General features: G+C 42.7%; 1 protein-coding gene across 1 annotated transcript in view; it reads left to right on the top strand.

Moving 5' to 3' along the window:
* The window catches only part of CAB39L (calcium binding protein 39 like), a gene marked incomplete at its 3' end in the record, with an annotated part of 37,513 nt that extends 22,219 nt beyond the window's left edge, over nucleotides 1–15,294 (top strand). Inside the window, exons 4-8 of the mRNA XM_082001302.1 lie at nucleotides 1,413–1,581; nucleotides 5,112–5,171; nucleotides 6,556–6,621; nucleotides 7,319–7,462; nucleotides 15,115–15,294. Coding sequence (XP_081857428.1) covers nucleotides 1,413–1,581; nucleotides 5,112–5,171; nucleotides 6,556–6,621; nucleotides 7,319–7,462; nucleotides 15,115–15,294 — 619 coding nt within the window. The remainder of the gene's footprint in view (nucleotides 1–1,412; nucleotides 1,582–5,111; nucleotides 5,172–6,555; nucleotides 6,622–7,318; nucleotides 7,463–15,114) is intronic.
* Nucleotides 15,295–18,791: the final 3,497 nt, after the last annotated feature.

Genomic DNA, 18,791 nt, shown 5'->3' with positions numbered 1-18,791 from the left:
ACTCCGCCTCTTTTTTCCTTGAAAATTAGTATTCCTGTTAATCGAGTTGAGGAGAAGTATGCCTCAATGGGAAACATTAGCGAATCTCCATTGTCTAAAGAGTTATAAATTCACGTTTGGAAATGTTTCCCAAAAGGAAACAAATAGGGGCTTGAGTGCCTGCATTTCCTTGAGGGTGGGAAGTTTCATTTGCCTGTTTGGAATAGTAATTAATTTTTCATTAAGCCAACTATTGTTGACATCATGTTGAAGTATGCAGCTCTGGTATGCTCGCAAAACACTACCATTCTTTTAAATTGCAAGCTGGTGGTAAATTTGAGGGCCCACTCACTTACAGCACAGATGGCATTTTGTGTTTCGTTTTTTTTCTCTTTTGGTCTAGTGATAGGACTTAATTGTGCAAAGGAAAAATGACACTGATAAGCTCTGGGTGATAATGCAGAGTTCTGATATAGTATAACCAGCTTATTGAAACAGAGCATGCTTTCTGTCCCCTTGGACTTCACCACTTTCACATGACTGAAGATTGCTGGAAGAAGTTCATTTTAAGTCCTTCCTGACTGTTGGATTTAATCTTTTTTTTTTTTTTTAAATTGTGTTTCTAACAGTTTTGTTTCAGATTAATTTCAGCTTTAAAGAAATCAAGACTTTATAGAAATAGAAGATGATCTGAATTGCCTCCCTCCCTCAATCCCTCTCCTAGATCAAGAAGCGTGCTGGCTCCTGGCTATTGCAATGCATGTGTCATAACAGAATTGTAAATTGAGGAACAAATACTTGTCTCCTCAACAAAGTTGTAGCCTCTGCAGAGGAGGGATTGAGAAGAATTCCTCCTAAACTGCAAAAAGTATCTTCAGAGCAACAGAAAGCTTAATCCTGTGTAGACTGCCTGGATAGACTCTTCCTACCTTCCTCATTAGACATTAATATTCTAGAACAACATTCTTTATAAGAGGAGTGGGAGGTGATAGATGGTCATGAGGTGTTATATTTTTCTTGGATAAACTGAGGAGCTCAGAATTAAATCTGAAAAGGGAGATCGTTATATTGTTTTATTGCTTTCTCATAAATCTAAAAGGGTGAAGGAGCTCTGCTGGAACATTACAGACTCCCCACGGTCTTTCCGCAGAGAGGAGATGTAATGCACATTACACCGAAATGTGTTTTGGCTTGTGAAGGCAGAGCTTTGCGATGGGAAACACTGGCAGCCTCATCTGTGCATCTGCTCCTTAGCTTTGGGCTGAGGTCCTGAAGCTGGGTACAGTGCTGTGGTTGGGAGCTGCCATCTGTGTGTTGTGTCCCCTCTGGCACATGTGTTCCCTATGTGACAAAGTTCCCCGCTGCTGGAAAAGTGACCGTTTATCTTTGTTCTTCTACGTTTTGATTTTTTTCTGTTTCTTTTCATTCTTCAGATATGAATCCCCAAATATTGCCTTACGCTGTGGAATTATGCTGAGAGAGTGCATCCGGCATGAACCCTTGGCCAAAATTATACTTTTTTCCGAACAGTTCAGAGACTTTTTTAAATATGTGGAAATGTCAACATTTGATATAGCTTCTGATGCCTTTGCTACATTCAAGGTAAATTATTCAATACCTGCATCATAGCATTGTGTCAAAAATGGCATTCCATCAGTAGTCAGCACTGAATGTTGTGTTGCCTTTAAATTGGGTGGCTTTTTTTATTGTTCAGTAAAGGATATAATTATTCCTTGGTCTTTTTGTAACAGGATTCACAGCAGTGATCAAGCCCGCAAAGAATCTTTAATTCAAGATGGATTTACATTTCACTAATGTTCTTCATCTTGATAACCCAAGGTCTTTTATGCAACCATTTAACACACAAATTAATCACGCATTACATACCGTTCTTGTAAAATGCATAACCTTTTTCTCTCCCTACCTTCCCCCGGAGACAAAACCACTACCCATCACGACCACAACCAGTAAATAGAAGGAATTATTTAAAACTCACTTTTGAAATCCTTGTAATTTTTGCTGTCCCTTCCGAGTACAGCAGTCAAGTTTAGATTAATGCTGTGCCTGCTGATTGTTTTACAACGTCTTTGTATGCTTACTTTTGTGGCCTGTGGTTTAATGTAAGGACCATACTGCTAAGAGCTAAGTAGGTGTAAGCACTGTATAGACTCTGTATAGAGTCTCTGTGCTGTATTAAAAAGGAAGTTGGATAAAGCTTTCTAAATTTCTTGGGGTTGGTATATGACCATCATTTTTCCTGCAAGGTGCTAGTATAGTCTTTGAGCAAAATTTGGTGCCTATGAGCTTAATGTACAGGGAAGATTAATTTATTTCTGAAAAAGAATTTAAACAAGCTGGGGAAAATTCTTTTCAGGTAAAACCTTTTCTAAATATAGACATAACTCCTTTTTTCCTCTATCATTGAGTTCCTTGCTGTCATAGAAACAAGTTGTTCCTTCTTTCCTCTCAAAGCTAATTAGAAACATGATTAGATAGACCTTAGGAATAACTATAAGGAAAGTTAGGAGTTCAGCTCAGCAATTCAACACATATTGAAACGGCCTCATTTTTAACTAACCTACTGAATGGGGTAAAGATTTGCAGAATGGAGAAAACGTTGCATTCTTCAGTAATGAGCTGAGCAGGATTAACAATTGAAACCACCCGTTAATCAACAGCAGCATCTTTCCATTATTTTAAGTTGCCCTATTGTGGTGTTCATTTGGTAAATGTTATGAAAGTGGAAGTCACACAGAAACACAGACAAGTACGCTGTAGGACTATATAGGAATGCAACATAACTGAGACATTTAAATCCTCTGTCTCTGTTTTTTTTACCCTATGCTCGGAAGAGTATTTGTCTCTGGTCAGCAAAACTGCTCCTGGACTCTGTTCCCAGCTTGACAGAACAGATTTGCATTTTTTCCCCAGGTCCTGCTTTGAGCAGGACAGCAGAGTGTGTGGTTGGTGATGGACAGTCTTCAGCCCAGCCAGGAGGCAGGATGGGGACAAGGGTCAGTTAAGCTGTGGCAGGGACCACAGACTGCTGCGACACTCCCCAGAAAAGAGGGATTGATGTTCTTCACAGATCTACAGCTGTGGAACTTACTTCTGTCCCCTGTGATCTGAGTGTATTTTTAGCAGGATTTAAAAATAGGATTCTACATCCTCATGTGCACTGAAAAGAGAGGGGTATGGGGGCAGTTCATCCTCAGACATAGGGCAGAAATCACCTTTTAAAATGCTTGGGGAAAATCTACAAACTGCCTTTTTTAAAAATTGCCTCTCATTTTAAATCACCTGACCTGATTTGTGGTCAGTTCTGGAAATAAACCAGCTGTTCATCTCATCTCCTTTTTGTCTGTTACTCTGAAGAGCTGGAGCAGCAAGAAGCGATGTGGAAGCACTTGAATGATGAAATATGAAACTACTTCATTTCTAATACTGTAAAAATAAGTGCTATGATTGCTTGCTGGCTGGATTACTGAGCTCGTGTTCTTGGTTCTGTTTCCCCTGTGTTGGGTTTGTAGTGTTGCCACCAGGGTGTCTGGTTCAGAGCTGAAAGCCTTGCATAGTCTATGCACTAGGAGGGCTAATTAAATGTGCATTAAAGTCTGAGGATATTTATAGCAGGGAAGTATTGGAATTTGTGATGATCTGGAGATGTACTTCTTAATTAAATTCAGCCAGGTGCATTGCAGAGAGGAAACAGAGCTGCTAAAAATGCAGAGGAAAGCAGCTTGTGTTTAGAGATGCAGTCGGCTGTGGAGGGTACCAGCAGTGGGTGGAAAGAGTGCTGATTGAATACTGCTGCTCCATGCTCTCTTGTGATTTTCTATGAAAAACTCATTTATGATTATATTCCATTTGTGCCCCCTATTGAAAAATGTTGTACTTGCCTCCTAAGTGCCCTGCATAAAAGCTTGTGAATCACGGTTGTTGCACTCAGCCTTTTAAACTACTATCATTGCAGTCCTGCTAAATAAATAAAGGAATGTATTAAAAACATGTACTGAATTTTATAGCATTCTGCTTTCCTCTTATAATTGATGGTAAAAATAAATTAAAGGATTAGTATGTAAAGGATTTCTTTTATTTGTGATGCTGTAGAGGATGTGTCTGTGCATCTGCTTCAGCTACTCATCAGCTTCAGTCTCTTGACTGTGGCTAAGGAAACCAAGGAAAAGATGATAAAAAAGGTAGCAACTGATTCACCAAAAAAAAATCAACTTGAATGGACTTCATCAGGCATTTACTGTGACCAGTGTTATGTTTTAAAGGAGGCAGTAAGATAAAAAATAAATTTAAATGCCTCAAACTGGCCACTTCATTTCATAACTATTCATCCAGTAAAGAGACTTGATGTCTTCTGGAGCTGAACATTTGCATCTCTGTTGCTGAGCACCAGCACTCCCATTCTGTGGGAGAGGTTGCTTTAATTTAAATTTTAATTAGTTGGCCTTTTAGCAGCCAACTGTCTAAAAGGTCTGCTACTGCTTGTGTCAGTAAGCCCACCTTGGGCAAAAAAAGAGCTGCAGAAGGGATTCATCCCACCTACCTGGGACCCCTTTCTGGACCTGGGGAGGGCCTAGCTGTGGAGGGAGCCTGGATGGCTAGCTTAGATTGGTGCCCAACTTTTAGGCTTTAAATAAATAAATGTATATAGAGAGTGTTTGAATTTGAGTCTGCCTTTTTGTATTCATTGGAGATGAGCAACAGCAGTTGATGAAGTTTAACATGATCTTCCAGCTGTGGGGTAGCATGTGGGCTGCTTTTAGCTTTGGGGCAATAGCTGATCCCTCCATAAAGGGTTACTTTACCTTCTTCCTTTCCCACACCTCAGTTTATTGTAAGTACTGAGCACAATGACCATAAGAAAAGGTGAGAGGGAAAAGGAATATAAAGAGTTAGAGTAGTTTAATATTGATTCTGTTAGCATTCACTGAATTCTCCTTGAAATCCTAGTAAATGCACAATGCAGTTTTGTTTTTAAATGCTTTCTGTCTATAGAAATCTTGCTGGAAATACCCTCTAAAAGATCACCTGGTAAAAAATACTAAAATACATTTGAGAATAAAGAGACAATCAAGTGAGCACACTCTCTCAGGTAACCTTTCTCTGTTTTTTATCAGGACCTGTTAACACGACACAAATTGTTGGTAGCAGAATTTCTGGAACAAAATTATGATGTGGTAAGTATAAATTATAGAAGATTTTTTAAAAAATCTGTTTGTGCTTATCAGGAAAAAGTGTGCTTTCAATAGCAGAGGGTTTCATGCTCCACATAAAATAGTCACATAGGACTGCAAAACTAAACTTTGCTTTTACTAAAGCAGAATCCTTGCGTGGCATTTGAATACAGGTACCCCCTCTGCACACACATGGGGACACACATCAAGGTTTCAGGAGAACCCATAGTTTAAAAGCAAGCTTTATTCCTCTCTGCATGCATCATATCTCCTCAGATGTGAATGGAACTGTCAACTTTGTAGGTAAATAGACCATGGGGAAAAAAGCGTGTACATTTTAAAGAGTTTTGTGATATTGCAGCACCAATAGGGCCATGCCAGTGTCATTTATAATACTTTGTGACAGAGGAGAAGAGTTACTGGAAGAAGTTTTAGCATTACTGGAAAATTACATGTACGTAGCTGGAGGACTGAGGTGTGAGTATTCCTCTTACCATCCTAAGGCAATTAGTCCCTTGGTTTGCTGCCATTTTTCACTTTGATTTTTTGGCTCTGTTTTGAACCAAATGTGGGTCAGAAAAATTCCATTAGAATCAACTAAAACTGGACTTAACCGGAGCAAAATTAAGGTCTCTGCTAATCTTTTCTCTTAATAGTGAAGCACTGTACTGGAACAGTCCCCATTCTACATTTATTTAACATTTAAAATTTTTAAGTATAAATTGTGGAAGCGAGCATTTTTTTAGATGATTCTTGGACAGCATGTTGGGTTTTTTGCTTGTTTGGTAGATGCTTTGAACATACCGTAGCCTTCTCTCAGTCATCTTGACCACAAGATTCCCTTGGCCCAATCCTGCAAAAGCCAGCATGCGCTTGACTCCTGGTGACCCTCGTTTTGCCAACCACTTCAACAAGTGAGGGTGCTGAAGGCTGGTGAGGTGACACCTCACAAAAGGAGTTTTTGGCATATGCCAGTGTGGGATGCACCATCACCACTTTGGGGTATTGCGTTAAATTCCATGATATGAGTGAGTGGGCATTACGTGCTGGACCCATGTGTCCTGGCAGCAGATTCACCCTCCTGTAAAGAAGGCTGTACGGGCACTGGCTTACTTCTGTCCTAGTTGGCTTGCACCAGCTCCTGTTACATCCAGTCCATATGTGGTATACCTCTCTGCAGTACTTGGAAGAGGACTGTTCCTGGGAGTTAATTCACTGTGTGATAACCAGCCAAGAAAAAAAGGCCACAAGAGCTGGGCCTGGCATTGCAATGAAGTGTTAGAGGGTGTCACTGCTGAGGCCTCTGCTGCTCTTCTGGGGTGGGAAGGACCGGGAGGAGGAACGACGGTCATGAACGGGATGCATTTGTGTTTTCTTGTTACTCTAGATCTTTGAGGATTATGAAAAACTCCTTCATTCTGAGAATTACGTAACAAAGAGACAATCTTTGAAGGTAAAGTACAGTTTCTCAGCACTTTCCTTCTAAATTTGAACTCAGTGTTATGCAGAATATCAAGATGCCATGCATGGCAATGGAAGTAGCCACATAGTTTTTAACAAAAAAAAAGGAAATAACTGCTTGGGGATGCTTTTCCTAAAATGCACAAGAGCTTGCTGAGAATTTTATTTCCTGGATCTCTGGTGAAGCATTGGGCTATTTCTATGGAACAAGCACTACCATTTTTCCTGTGACCTCAAATCTCTACTTTGGTTCAGAACATAGGTTAAAATCAACTTAAGGGTAACATGATAGTCTCTGTTTGTCCAGTGCTGCTTGCTGCTACACCACCAAGTCTGACATGACCTGTAGATGGGACCAGATAGGCATGTTAATGTAACATCCAAATGAAATGAAGGTGTCTTTTTGAGACAGCTGCACTATGCTTGCTTCTGTCCTAGCTGGCTCACCCCAGCTCCCATTACACCCAGCCTGTACGTGGGATTCCTCTCTGTAGTATTTAGAAGATGAGCATTACTGGGCATTAAGTAGCTCACTCCATGATAACACATCTAGTTACATTTTTTTTTTAATAAAGGTAGTGACATTGAAACCTCTTAGGCAAGCATTAAATACGCTGCTGCTTTCTTTGCATTCAAAAATAATGTGTTGAACTGAAAAAAAAGTGCGTTTTTTGTAATTTTGTCTATAGCTGCTGGGTGAATTGATTCTGGACCGACACAACTTTGCCATCATGACAAAATACATCAGCAAACCAGAAAATCTGAAGCTGATGATGAACTTGCTGCGAGATAAAAGCCCCAACATTCAGTTTGAAGCATTCCACGTGTTCAAGGTGAGCGAGTATAAGCTGTAGAGGTGGCAGACTTTCTCTTTTCCTCATAAAAGTGTCTTTCAAGGTGGGCAAGAGAAAGCCCAGAAAATTAAGGCAAAGGTTGACATTTACAGTCACTTCCAGCATTTGAGAATGTCTTAATTGAAAACCTGTCCGTCACTCAGCCTCAGATTTCTGTTTGCCTTTCTTCAGGTGAGATCTAAAGAAGCATAATTTTTGGTTTGGGCTGAGGGTAGTCACTCAAGTAGCGATAAGGTGGATGATACAGGTAACAAAACACACGGCTTCTAGGTAGTATCCAGGGTACCTTCCCCCAACTCTTAGGTCATTTTACCATGCGATTCTGGGTAAAGGTTAAAAAAAGTCTTAAAGCTCTGTATTAAGACTAAAAGTAGATGACGCTGGCACTGTGTATCAGTGCAAACACAGTTTGCTTTTAAAGGTATTAGAAAGATGTGGTAAATCTGAGCTTGAAATTAATTTAATCCTTCCGTCCTTTTGCAGTGATCATTAATGTCCCTTTTTTCATGATGATTCATGTTAGTAAGTGAAAAGTTCACCATTTTCCTGTCAAAAAATTCTCTGCTCTGGAACAGAGGGTGAGTTGGATTGTTATTATGCAAACCTACCTTTAATTTGGAATGAGCACATTAATTTCAAATTATGTAAATAGAGTTGTTAATGATTTTCAGAAGAGGAATATTGAGCCTGTAAGGATATCCTTCCCCAAGATGGTTAAGAAAGATACCAGATCACACCAAAAGGCATGCTATTGGAAAAAGGTTACATCACCCTCCACAAATTCAGGGTGACTCGTTGCATTTTGTACTTCTGCCATTTCTGATTTGGAAAAAAGCTTTCAGATCTCCAGTGTGGGGGCATAGAGGATGTGCAGCTTCTCCAAAACGCTTTTCATTTAAAAAAAAAGAAAGGCTTCAAGGAGGATTAAAAAAAAAAAAAAAATTCCTTCCTTAAATAAGCAGCTTGGTAAGCTGTTCCCTTGCTGACTTCCTCCATAGTCAGCTGAACCACTGTGAGTAACTTCTGCTCCTCCTCCTTATCAGGAGGTATGTGGCTCCAAGATAAGCAAGCAGCCAGGCTCCAAACACTTTCAGCCTTTGAGATGCCTGTGGAGGGAAGGGATCAGAGGATTGGTCTCTCTACCCACTTGGTGAATAAATGCCAGATTTTTATGTATGAAACGCACGAATTCCTGTTCCTGAATTAATGACAGGCATGTCCCAGGCCTTGGGAACAGCTGATTTTGCTTATTTTAAGAAGCATTTGAAAGGATTTGGAATAACTTGAAAGGATTCCAGTATGCAACCATGTCACACATTGCTGTTGCTCCCGTTCTGCCTTCCCATTCCTCCCTTCCTTTCCTTTTCCAGTACGTTGCGTCCCATTTCCAGTTAAAGTGGAGATACTGTGGGATCAGCCTTGCTTGACCACTTGCAATTGCCACCATATGGACATAATGCTGAGGCCTTGGGCTGCCCAGCAAAACAAACAGTGCACAGTGGCAACCCTGTGTCTCTTGAGTTCAAAGGGCCAAACTCTGTCCTCACATACTAACCTCCATGGGATGTTGTTGTTTTTTTTCCAGTGGTACCTGTCAGCAGCATTTAAGTGGTGCCATGGCATTCCTCATGCTATCTCACATGCACAGTCCTCATTGTGGGGAAACTGCAGACTCAGAGCAGAACCTGATCAGCTGGAAATTGCTCATTTATAATCACCAGCAGCACGCTAGAGGTGCAGCAGAGATCCCATTTAGGTCCTCACTAAGGATGAGGTTAGCTGGATGTAGAAGCATTCAACTTCTCCCCAGTGGGCAGGGTAGTTACAGGGTATGTTATAGAAAATTGCATTGTGAATTAGCTTTGTAGAGCGGGTCATAGAAGATGGTTTTCCTCTGATTTCACTTCTTAAATTGAATTTTAACTTCTTGAGATCAACTAAAAGAAATCCTTAAAAATTTAAGAGAGTGGGGGAAAACACTACTGTCTGGTTGTGCCCTGTTCTGCAGTGTCCCTGCCTTCTCTTTCTGGGTTAGTGTCCCTCAGCCCGCTTCTCTTGTCAGCTGTAATAATTCCATGCTAATGTAACTGGAAGAGGAATCTTGTCCTCAGCTTTTAATCTCATAAATTTTAAACTGTGCCTGCATTTTTAAGTTGTGCTTGCAAAATACCTGTGCAGTCTTGGTTGAAATTACAGTAGGCTAACCACAGTGATTTGAAATCAAAGGTCTGCTGAGAAGTGGACACTTGCTGCTCTGTCTGAGCTGCCAAAAAATTTGGATTTAAGTTACCTGATTTAGATGTTGCACCAGTTAGACACAGTTGAAATGAAAAAGTGCTTGTTTTGTAAGCATCCAGATTCCAATGCTCCCATGCCCCAGCTCACCCCAAAAAAGGCGTATGACTCTAACCTCCCTAAGGCAATTTCTAATTATTGAAGATTCAAAACGGTAAGACAGAGATTAAAATGATGAGCACCTCTAGTGCAAAAATATTTTGCAGGAACATTTCATGGCTGAAAATGCCAATACCCCTTCAAGCTCTGAGAACATTTCACTCATCCAGGATGCTTTGGGTGGGAAACTGAAGACAAACAGAGCGCCCACTTGCAGTGCCTCCTTCCATTCTCCATTGAGTAGATGCTTGATCTTCCTCCTAGCTCCAGCTCCTTCTCTTCCTTTTGCCTGAGCAAAATGGATCTTCTGCTTTGCGGCACCATCCTAAAGGCCTGTGGCTGCTTTGTAAAGCTGAATGTCCCAGACAATGTATGCATGAAGATTAGCCAGTATTTGATCATCAGGAAAAGCTAACACACCTCACCCCTTTCCTCCTCCTCCACAAATAATCCAGTGGGGTCGCCCAGAGTTGTAGGCTTTGAGAGTCACCGTCTCTTCTCTGCATTGATTTCAGTGGAGAGTTCTCAGTCTTGAGCATACACACTCTGAGGACCAAATACTGGGAAGGGCTGTCCAGCTCCTGTGATGCATTTGTGACAGTTATTAGTGGAGCCTGCTTTCAGTTTGCCTGTAGGGGAGATGAAATCTTGCAGATGTACACGGACGTGGTGCAGGTATTCCTTTCACCTTATGCATTTACAAATAAAGGGTAATAACAACTCCTCTTGGCTTTCACATAAATAATTAGATTATTTTGAGGAAATCACCCTGTAGCGGTGAATTGGGATTATGCAACTTTCTTGTTCTTAAGCAGACATTTAGCAAGATATATTTTACTCTTTAAATCTAAAAATAGAATGGGTACGCTGTGTTTTGTGACCTTAGTTTCATTTTTCCATTCTCTTTTGTGCACATTACAGAGCTATATCCTGCAGCTTGCTCTGCAAATGGTCTCACACAATTTGACCGTAATGAGTTTCCTCTTGGTACGAAGCTGAAACCATGTTTGTGGGGATGTGTCCTCTCTGTTTCTTAGCTGGAGAGTTTAAGGGGCAAGAAGTGTTATGCGATGCTTATAGCGCAATGCAACATGAACCATAAGGCACTTCTGTGTGTCGTTTCCTGACACAGTAAGATTGTGCGTGATACCAGAGTGAGTCTTCAAATACCCAATCCAAGGTATCCAACCTCTATCCAATCATGTTTGCTCTACTGTAGTCCCAGAGGGTGGTGATGCCTGGTTATTAATTGTAAGGAAACAAGATCAAATTCTCTAATCTTGGTATTTGTTTGAAAAAATACAGTGTATGACTTTTAATAGAGAAGAGCACAGTTCCACTTTGCACAACTTTTGAAGCTTCAGAGTTGATTTTCATTCCAGGCCTTTTGCAAATATTCACAAAATGGAACTGTGCTGAAACAGCTATTTTTAGAGTTGGAATTCTAATCACAGAATCACACAGAATCATTAAGGTTGGAAAAGACCTTTAAGATCATCAAGTCCAACCATCAACCCAACACCACCATGCTCACTAAACCATATCCTGAAGTGCCACATCCACACGTTTTTTGAGCACTTCCAGTGATGTTGACTCTACCACCTCCCTGGGCAGCCTGTTCCAATGCTCGACCACTCTCTCCATAAAGAATTTTTTCCTAATATCTAATCTAAACCTCCCCTGGAGCAACTTGAGTCTGTCTCCTCTCGTCCTATCGCTGGTTACTTGGGAGAAGGGACCAACACCCACCTCGCCACAACCCCCTTATAATATGAGTACTCTCTTTATTTTGGGTCTCTGTCTCTCTTGTCTATCAGAATTAAGTGCTCTAGAACATGCAACCTTTCATAATAAAACCACAGATGAACTTAAGATCTCTGTGAAGTGTTTTAGCTTCAGTTAAACTTCATCTTACTAGAAACATTCCCGATGATAACATTAATAATGATTTCCGTTTTCAGGGACTTATCTCCTCTTCTGTGACAATACAGAGTTCTGAACAAGGGGGGCTCTTTTATAAGTAAAGTCTCATGGTGGTCCCAGTCCTGGGCTTTGTGAAGCTGATTAGTTGATACTGGCAGAATTGACTTTGTTTGCTTATCCAAGTATTGAATAACATTTCAGGAATTTTCTGTTCCTTTAACATTCTCTCTTTATGAGTCCCTGTTGACACCGAGCAAGACTGACACTCAAGATGATCTCTGTTTGCATGTTCAGTTTGACAGTTTTGCAAGGGGGAGATATCTTCCTGCTTGATTATTTATAGATTATAAACAGGATGTGATGTCTTCCATTAAACTAAGTTATTTAATTATTTGCTATGGTAATACCAGTTGTAGGACCAGTATAAAATGCTGGTATTTACTAGGTTTACCACTAAAACCTTCCAGTTCTGTTTGCAGACCAGATAGCTTTTACAAGAAGAATGATTTAGATTTTTTGATTTTGAGAGTCAGCCTTCAGCCATCCTTACAAGCAGGCCTAATATTCATTGAAGGAAGATGTTCAGCACTTCAAGGACAGGCCTTCTTTAATGGACCCCATTTGCACCGTAATTAGATTATTTCTAAAAATGTGGGTCCTGCCAGTGTACTTGATGGTTTCCTTCTCCTGGTCACAGCAGGAACTGAACTCCCCAAATTACAAACTTTTAATGAAGATCTGTAACGGTTACTTTCCTCATCCCTGCCCCGAGGCTTACATACTGCTTTTCCCAAAGGAAGCTTGTCCACATGACTGGGGGCTTATCACAGTCCAAATCCTGGAAGTATCCAGCCTCCATCAGCGTGGTGACCTGCTGTAGGTCAGCATATGGGGAGCTGCATCATGGGGCTGCTCCAGCTGACAGCATGAACTGCCGCAGTCTCAGCCAGAGCCAAGCGTTCGTACCCACGAGATTTCAAGATTCGTGTTCTGTAGATAAGGCACAGCCTGGAAAGCTGTAAAGTATGTTCAGTAGTGATTTACATCCCCAAACCCTTTATTTCCCAGTCTAAGGGGAACCAGTGCATCGATAGCAGCTTATCAAGGTTATTTGCAAAGGAGGGGATATTGCTTTCAGGTGCTGCAGGCAGTGACAGAAAAATCAGCTATTGACAGTCCATCAAGTGTAGTGAGAGCTGTGAACTAGCTGTGTGACCCACTGATAGATGTGTCCCTGGGAAGATGTTGCACTTGGAGCATCATGCAAGAAAGCTGTTATTTTACAGTGGTTGCTCTGATGTGGATCCTCTGACGGGAGTTGGGGCTGTTGGTGATGCTCTTGAGAAGTTTTAGTTGGCACGTAGGCATAAAAGGAAATTATTTGAGATTATAGCTCAGGGTAATCAGAGAAAGGCAATGTGGAAGCCTGTGCAAAGACAGTGTGAATAACTGCAGATACTATACTGTCGCAGGGAACATGGCCTGGCCACTAGATCATGGAAAGCTTTGTAAAAGACTTGGGGCCTGGGAGCGTTCACCCAGCGTGGCAGAGGTTGCAGCTCTTTTCCCAGAGCAGAGGGAAAAGTGCCTTGAAGCAGGGACTCCTAGGAGCAACCTGAGGAGGAGGGATCCAGAGGAGACAAAAGCACAGGCAGGGATTAGGGCTCTTACGGCATCAGGATGCCAGGATTTAAGAGTAGATGCTTTGCCTCACTTTTATGGAATAAAAAAAAAGTCTTACCTCCCTGTCTGGGCAGAAGTACTTGGTGTGGCACTGCTGATGTGTGCTGAGCCCCATTCTTTCCACACATTCCCCCCGTTTGGCATTTTCCACACCACTTGTATGACATCCCCTAGTTGGGAAGTACAAAGCCTAATGGTGGGTCCAGTCTGAATCCTGCCACAGGTGTTACCAGGTGTTGTTTCTGGGGGCAACTGGCTGTAACACCACTCCCCAGGACGGTGTGTGCATGTTCCTCATCATGGAACACAGCACCTTCCTGCGCAGCTGGATGTGGCCCAAGTTTTCATGTGGGCACAATCTCAGCGGAGGTAAATGAACCTGCAGACGAGCCGCAAGTCTGGAGCCAGTGGCTCCGGAGCTGGGCGAGTGGTGGTGCCGCCTGCGCTCGGCCGGACAGCACGCCATTCTGTACTGTCAGTAGATGTTTGTTTTCATTCTGGTTTGAACAGGCTTGGAGGGAAACTGGATGTTTTCCAGTCCTGTCCATCCTTAATTTTTTCTCATTGGGTAGAGAATAACTCGAGTTATTTATGTCGTTGCACAAGGGCTTGGGCGGTGTTTTGTTGACCAGCCATGGTAACCTCGGTGTCAGCCAGATGTGGGAGCTCCTCCCGGGGTGGCCAGGGATGTGCTGCGCGTGTGTTCCTGCTGCTGGCCCCTTGTGACTGATGTCTGCAGAGCTTCTATCTCCGTGGCACCCTGAGGTCCCTGGGATGAGCTTGTCACTGCTGGCCTTTACAACTGGCCGTAAATTTCCTGTCATCAGCCGGTGTGTAAGACAGAGAAAATGTTAAAGAAACAGTGTTGTGGAGTAGGGGGTAGTGTTCAGAGCCAGAAAACTCTGCAGATTTAAGCTTTACAGAAGGAAAAATCGGAGCATGGCTAGGTTTATCCTTAAAAATTACTATCTGAGAAGACCAGTAAGCCCACAGCAGTGGGCTGGCTGCGGCAGGTGAGTATCTGTGTCTCACATCGCCTCCCTGCGTTGCCACCCTCCTCTGCTCGGCGAGGGCAGCGAAGGCACGGGGCACACCACGGCACTCCTGTTCCTGCTCCTGCTGCTGGAAATTTCCATGCTCCCATGGATGGATTAGGCAAGGGGAAGTGGAGCCTCTGACATATTTTTCCAAACTAAAACAAAGCTGGCAAGTCTAATTTTAGGCCAGGTTTAGTATGGAAATGGTATCAATACTGACACAAAGCTTTTCCATTCTCCTGATAATTAATTTCTGTGTAGTTAAGTCTTGCATGTGGAAGAGGCTGAGAATTGATAGCCTGCTCTCAATAGCTGCATTTACAGTTGAACTCTGTATCAACAAAGAGCAAAATTAAAGGCAAGCGATACCATGTACATGCATAGCTTTGCCTCAATTTGCTGTTGAACCAACATGTTTGTAACTCCTCTCTCTGTGCCTTGGGACAAGGTGTGTAGCAGCAGAGTGTCTCCTTGCCAGCCTTCAGCTGACTTGTCAGAAAATAACTTACGGGGATGTTGTGACTGATGTTCTTCTCCCTCCCTCTCTCTTCTCCCCCCACCCCCCCCCCCCGCCTGGTTTTGTTTGCATGTTAGGTTTTTGTGGCTAGTCCAAACAAAACACAGCCTATTGTGGAGATCCTGCTGAAAAACCAACCCAAGCTAATTGAGTTTCTGAGCAACTTCCAGAAAGAGAGGACGGATGATGAACAATTCACTGATGAGAAGAACTACCTGATTAAGCAAATCCGAGACTTGAAAAAGCCAACGGCATGAAGAACTCCTCTCGTTTTCCACTGCAGGCATTAATCTCATTTGTTACGTTCCTCTGTGTCCCTTAAACACCACAATAGTGCTTGAGAAGGCACAGCAAGTGCCTGGTTTTTATTTTGTCTTTGTTCCTAGATGTCAAGAGTATAGGGGTTTTACATGAGAACTAAAAAAACAAAGGTCTAGAATAATATATTATTTTTAATCAAGACTATAATTATTTATGTCAGTTTAGAATCTCTCTGTAATAGAAGCTTGTTTGATGGATTTTCACTTGTGCTCAAGAAGAATGAACCTCTCTGCTTAACTTTATCAGCAAACTCAAGCTGTTGGTGAGTGCACAGAGTAGGTCTTCTGAGGACTGTAATGTTGTTCCTTTGCACCTGTAGTTGCGACATTGTTCTAGTGCTGCACACACACAAGACTGTGAAAGAGCACAACATTTGTCTCTGGAGTTAGCTGCACTTACAGATTGGGTTCTTTAGTCAAAACAGCGGGAGATGAAAAAGCAGTAAGGGTCACGTTTTCACTTTATTTTTGTGTTCTTTCGTCTTTTAAGTTTTCTTTTCCCCAAGATCAGAGGTTTTCTATTCAGTGCTAGGGAATGAACGAAGACATCAGCCAGATGAACTGTTTCTGCCTCCCTCCCATTTTCCCATAAGTGATCTACCTTGTGCTACAGCACAGACTATTCCCATCAGCTCCCAAGCAGACTGATGAGGAGCAGCCCCAGGTACGTGCTGCCCATGTGCTTCCCAATAGGAAGAAAGCAAAAGCAACCTCGCTCCGTCAAGGCCTATGCTGTATTGCTAATAAAGTCATCCTGCACCTACCAAAATCATTAAGAAGCCTGTCCCCAGCTTCAGCGAGAATAATTTTGGGTGGTGGCCAGAGCTACGTGGCTGGATCGTGTCAAGCCCTGAGCCCTGGCACCCGTGTGAGAGAAGGGTCCTCAGCGTCTTCCCATCTGGATTCAAATCCCGGCTGTGCGAGCCAGGGTTGTGCTGAGTTCAGCAAGGGGATGCTGAAATGGCCTCAGCCTGAACTGCTTAGTGGCCCAGGGTCCCCAAGTCACTTGGGAGCTGCAGGCGCTCTCAAAGCCGAGAGCATTTACTGGATACCTAAATCAAGTGTGGGAGGCCACTTAGCAGCCCCAGGCGCCAAAGGTTACCTGTAGTCTGACGTTTTCTATGCTTGCTCATCCCGATGTAAATTCAGGTTCTGCTTTGAAGTTATAGAAAGGGAAATTGTTGCACTGTTAATGTTTTAAGTTTAATAAGTTTTGTGGTCCAAACAGTGTCTCCTGGGAGTGTCTGAAGAGTTTTTGGGGTCTTTTGTTTTCTAGCGGGAAATGAAAATGTTACTCTGATGCTTTATTAGGAAGTGGAGTTTGAGAGCAGGGAGTGGAAATTTCTTGAATGTTTCTGGACAGTCTAAGTTCTGAGTTTTCCTATTTGTTGTAAGACAGTTTTCTAGCTAAAATGCTAGCTAATGCTTCAGTTAAAAAGGTGACACTGAATTGTAAAAACAGAACAAGACTTTTTCCTTCATAAAACTGTTGTATATTGGGGTGACTGATACTTTAATTTATGTGCTTTAGAAAAGGGATGAAATGGAACAGATTGTGGATTCATGTTTTTTTTTAAATGTCAGATACACACAAAAAATGTACATCTTAGTTGCCTGGAATTTAAAAAAAAAAATATTTACAAGCTATTAAAGGCATGATTACTGATCACCCCTTATTTCTATCTCTGTTTTTTTCCTCTTGCCTTTCGGGATAGCCAGACTCTGCATAGTGCTAAATTCTTTCTCTCCTTTGCCAACCAGTTTCAGCAGATGGAGAGAAAGAGAGACAAGCACTGTCTTCAGAGCTAATGCACTCTGAAGGCATCACATCTGCAGCCCTGGCTGGCAGGGGGCCTGATAAGCCAGGCTGCAAGTCCAGCTTAGCCTGACTGCGATCTTCACCCCCAGCCCCGTGGGTAGGGCTCACTATCAGTGCTAGCTCGCAGGTCGATAAAGGAGCATCTCCAGAACCACAGTCCTCAGAACTAGTCATTTAAGTCTGATCCTCTGCGATTTGGAGCCTGAAACCGAAGGGCGCTTGGCTGTGCTCTGAGCTCCCACGGTGGGGCTGTCTCCAGGGCCGGATTAACACAGAGGCACGTGTCCATTGCCTCAGCCTCTGGAGTCACATGAGAACATTGGGCTTCCAGCCCATGCTTGGAAGAAATCTCTAATGGTGGGGAAGGCCTGCCCTTGAGAACGTGAGTGTAACCCATGCAGACGTGCCCAGCGCATCTGTGAGGGTGGTCAGCGCTGTGAGACACTCCTGTCTCCACGGTCTGGACACTGAAGCGCAGCTGAAGACATCAAAACCTGGCTGTAGTATGAGGAGCGAGGTTACACCCACACCCCGGTGTTGGCGTAGGCAGAGCTGTGGCAGGCCATAAGGGAATAGAGCGATGGGCCCCATCCCTGCAAAGGCAGCCTTTTCCAGCATGAGCAGACATCCGACAGCAGGAGTAAGTGTTAAGGAGGGCTTGTGAAAAAGGGGTGTGTGTGCATGTGTGTCTGCAAGAGAGGGAAAAAAGGAGTGGTCTTACAGTAAAATGACATGTGCCAGGCCCTTTGCAGCTTATCATACAAGAAGCCAGTCCTGAAGTAGATATTGCCAACACACCTCAAAGTAATTGCATCTTCCCCAAGCCCAACTTGCTTAGCTCTTTGAAAGAAGAAAAAGCAGAAGAAATGGTGAAGCCAAAATTAAGCACCATGATAATATTTCACAGCAGGTAGGGACACATCCCTAATTAAATGAAAATTAGGTCTTTTCTAATGCAACTTTAAAATAACAATAGAACTAATTTCCTTTGGTGCATTCAATCAAGGTGTTTCTTCTGCCTAAGTGACTGCTCCCACCAGGAACTCACAATTTGTCTGAAAGTAATATCTGGGGGGAGCTGTGTGATTGCAGGACACAGTTCATCAGGATGAGGACAGGGAAGCAGATTCTAGTCTGGAGAGAGAAAGAAGCTGGAGGACTCCTGGGCTGCAGCCTCTTCATTCCAATCCCCACCCAGCATTCAGGGGGGTTTTGGATCATACGAATGAATCTCTGCCAACATGTGATGTATGATGCCGCACATAAAACCTTATTTGATACAGCAGGGTGCCAGGAATCTTTGAAACATAAGCTTCTGTCCTGGGATTTGGGCAGCTTGTTCTACTAAAAAAAAGTAGTGGCAACAGCCTCCCCTGTCTGTAATGGCATGTACGCCAGCAGGTGTGAACCAAGGGGGAGGATGCAGGACTCTGGCCTTCAAGAAACGTGGGCGTTAAGACCACTTGAGCCTCTCAATCTGTATGTTCCAGGGACAAGATCAGATGAGAAAGGAGAGAATGACTTGGACCTTGTAATCTAATGATAAAAGCAATCGCATGAGGAAGAGGATCTGGATCCCATTTGTTCTCTGGTGCGTGCTTTGCTCATCTATGAA

The sequence above is a fragment of the Phaethon aethereus genome (assembly GCF_964289735.1).
Source record: "Phaethon aethereus genome assembly, chromosome: 1".
Taxonomy (NCBI): Eukaryota; Metazoa; Chordata; class Aves; order Phaethontiformes; family Phaethontidae; genus Phaethon; species Phaethon aethereus.
This window is presented reverse-complemented; position numbering and strand designations above follow the sequence as displayed.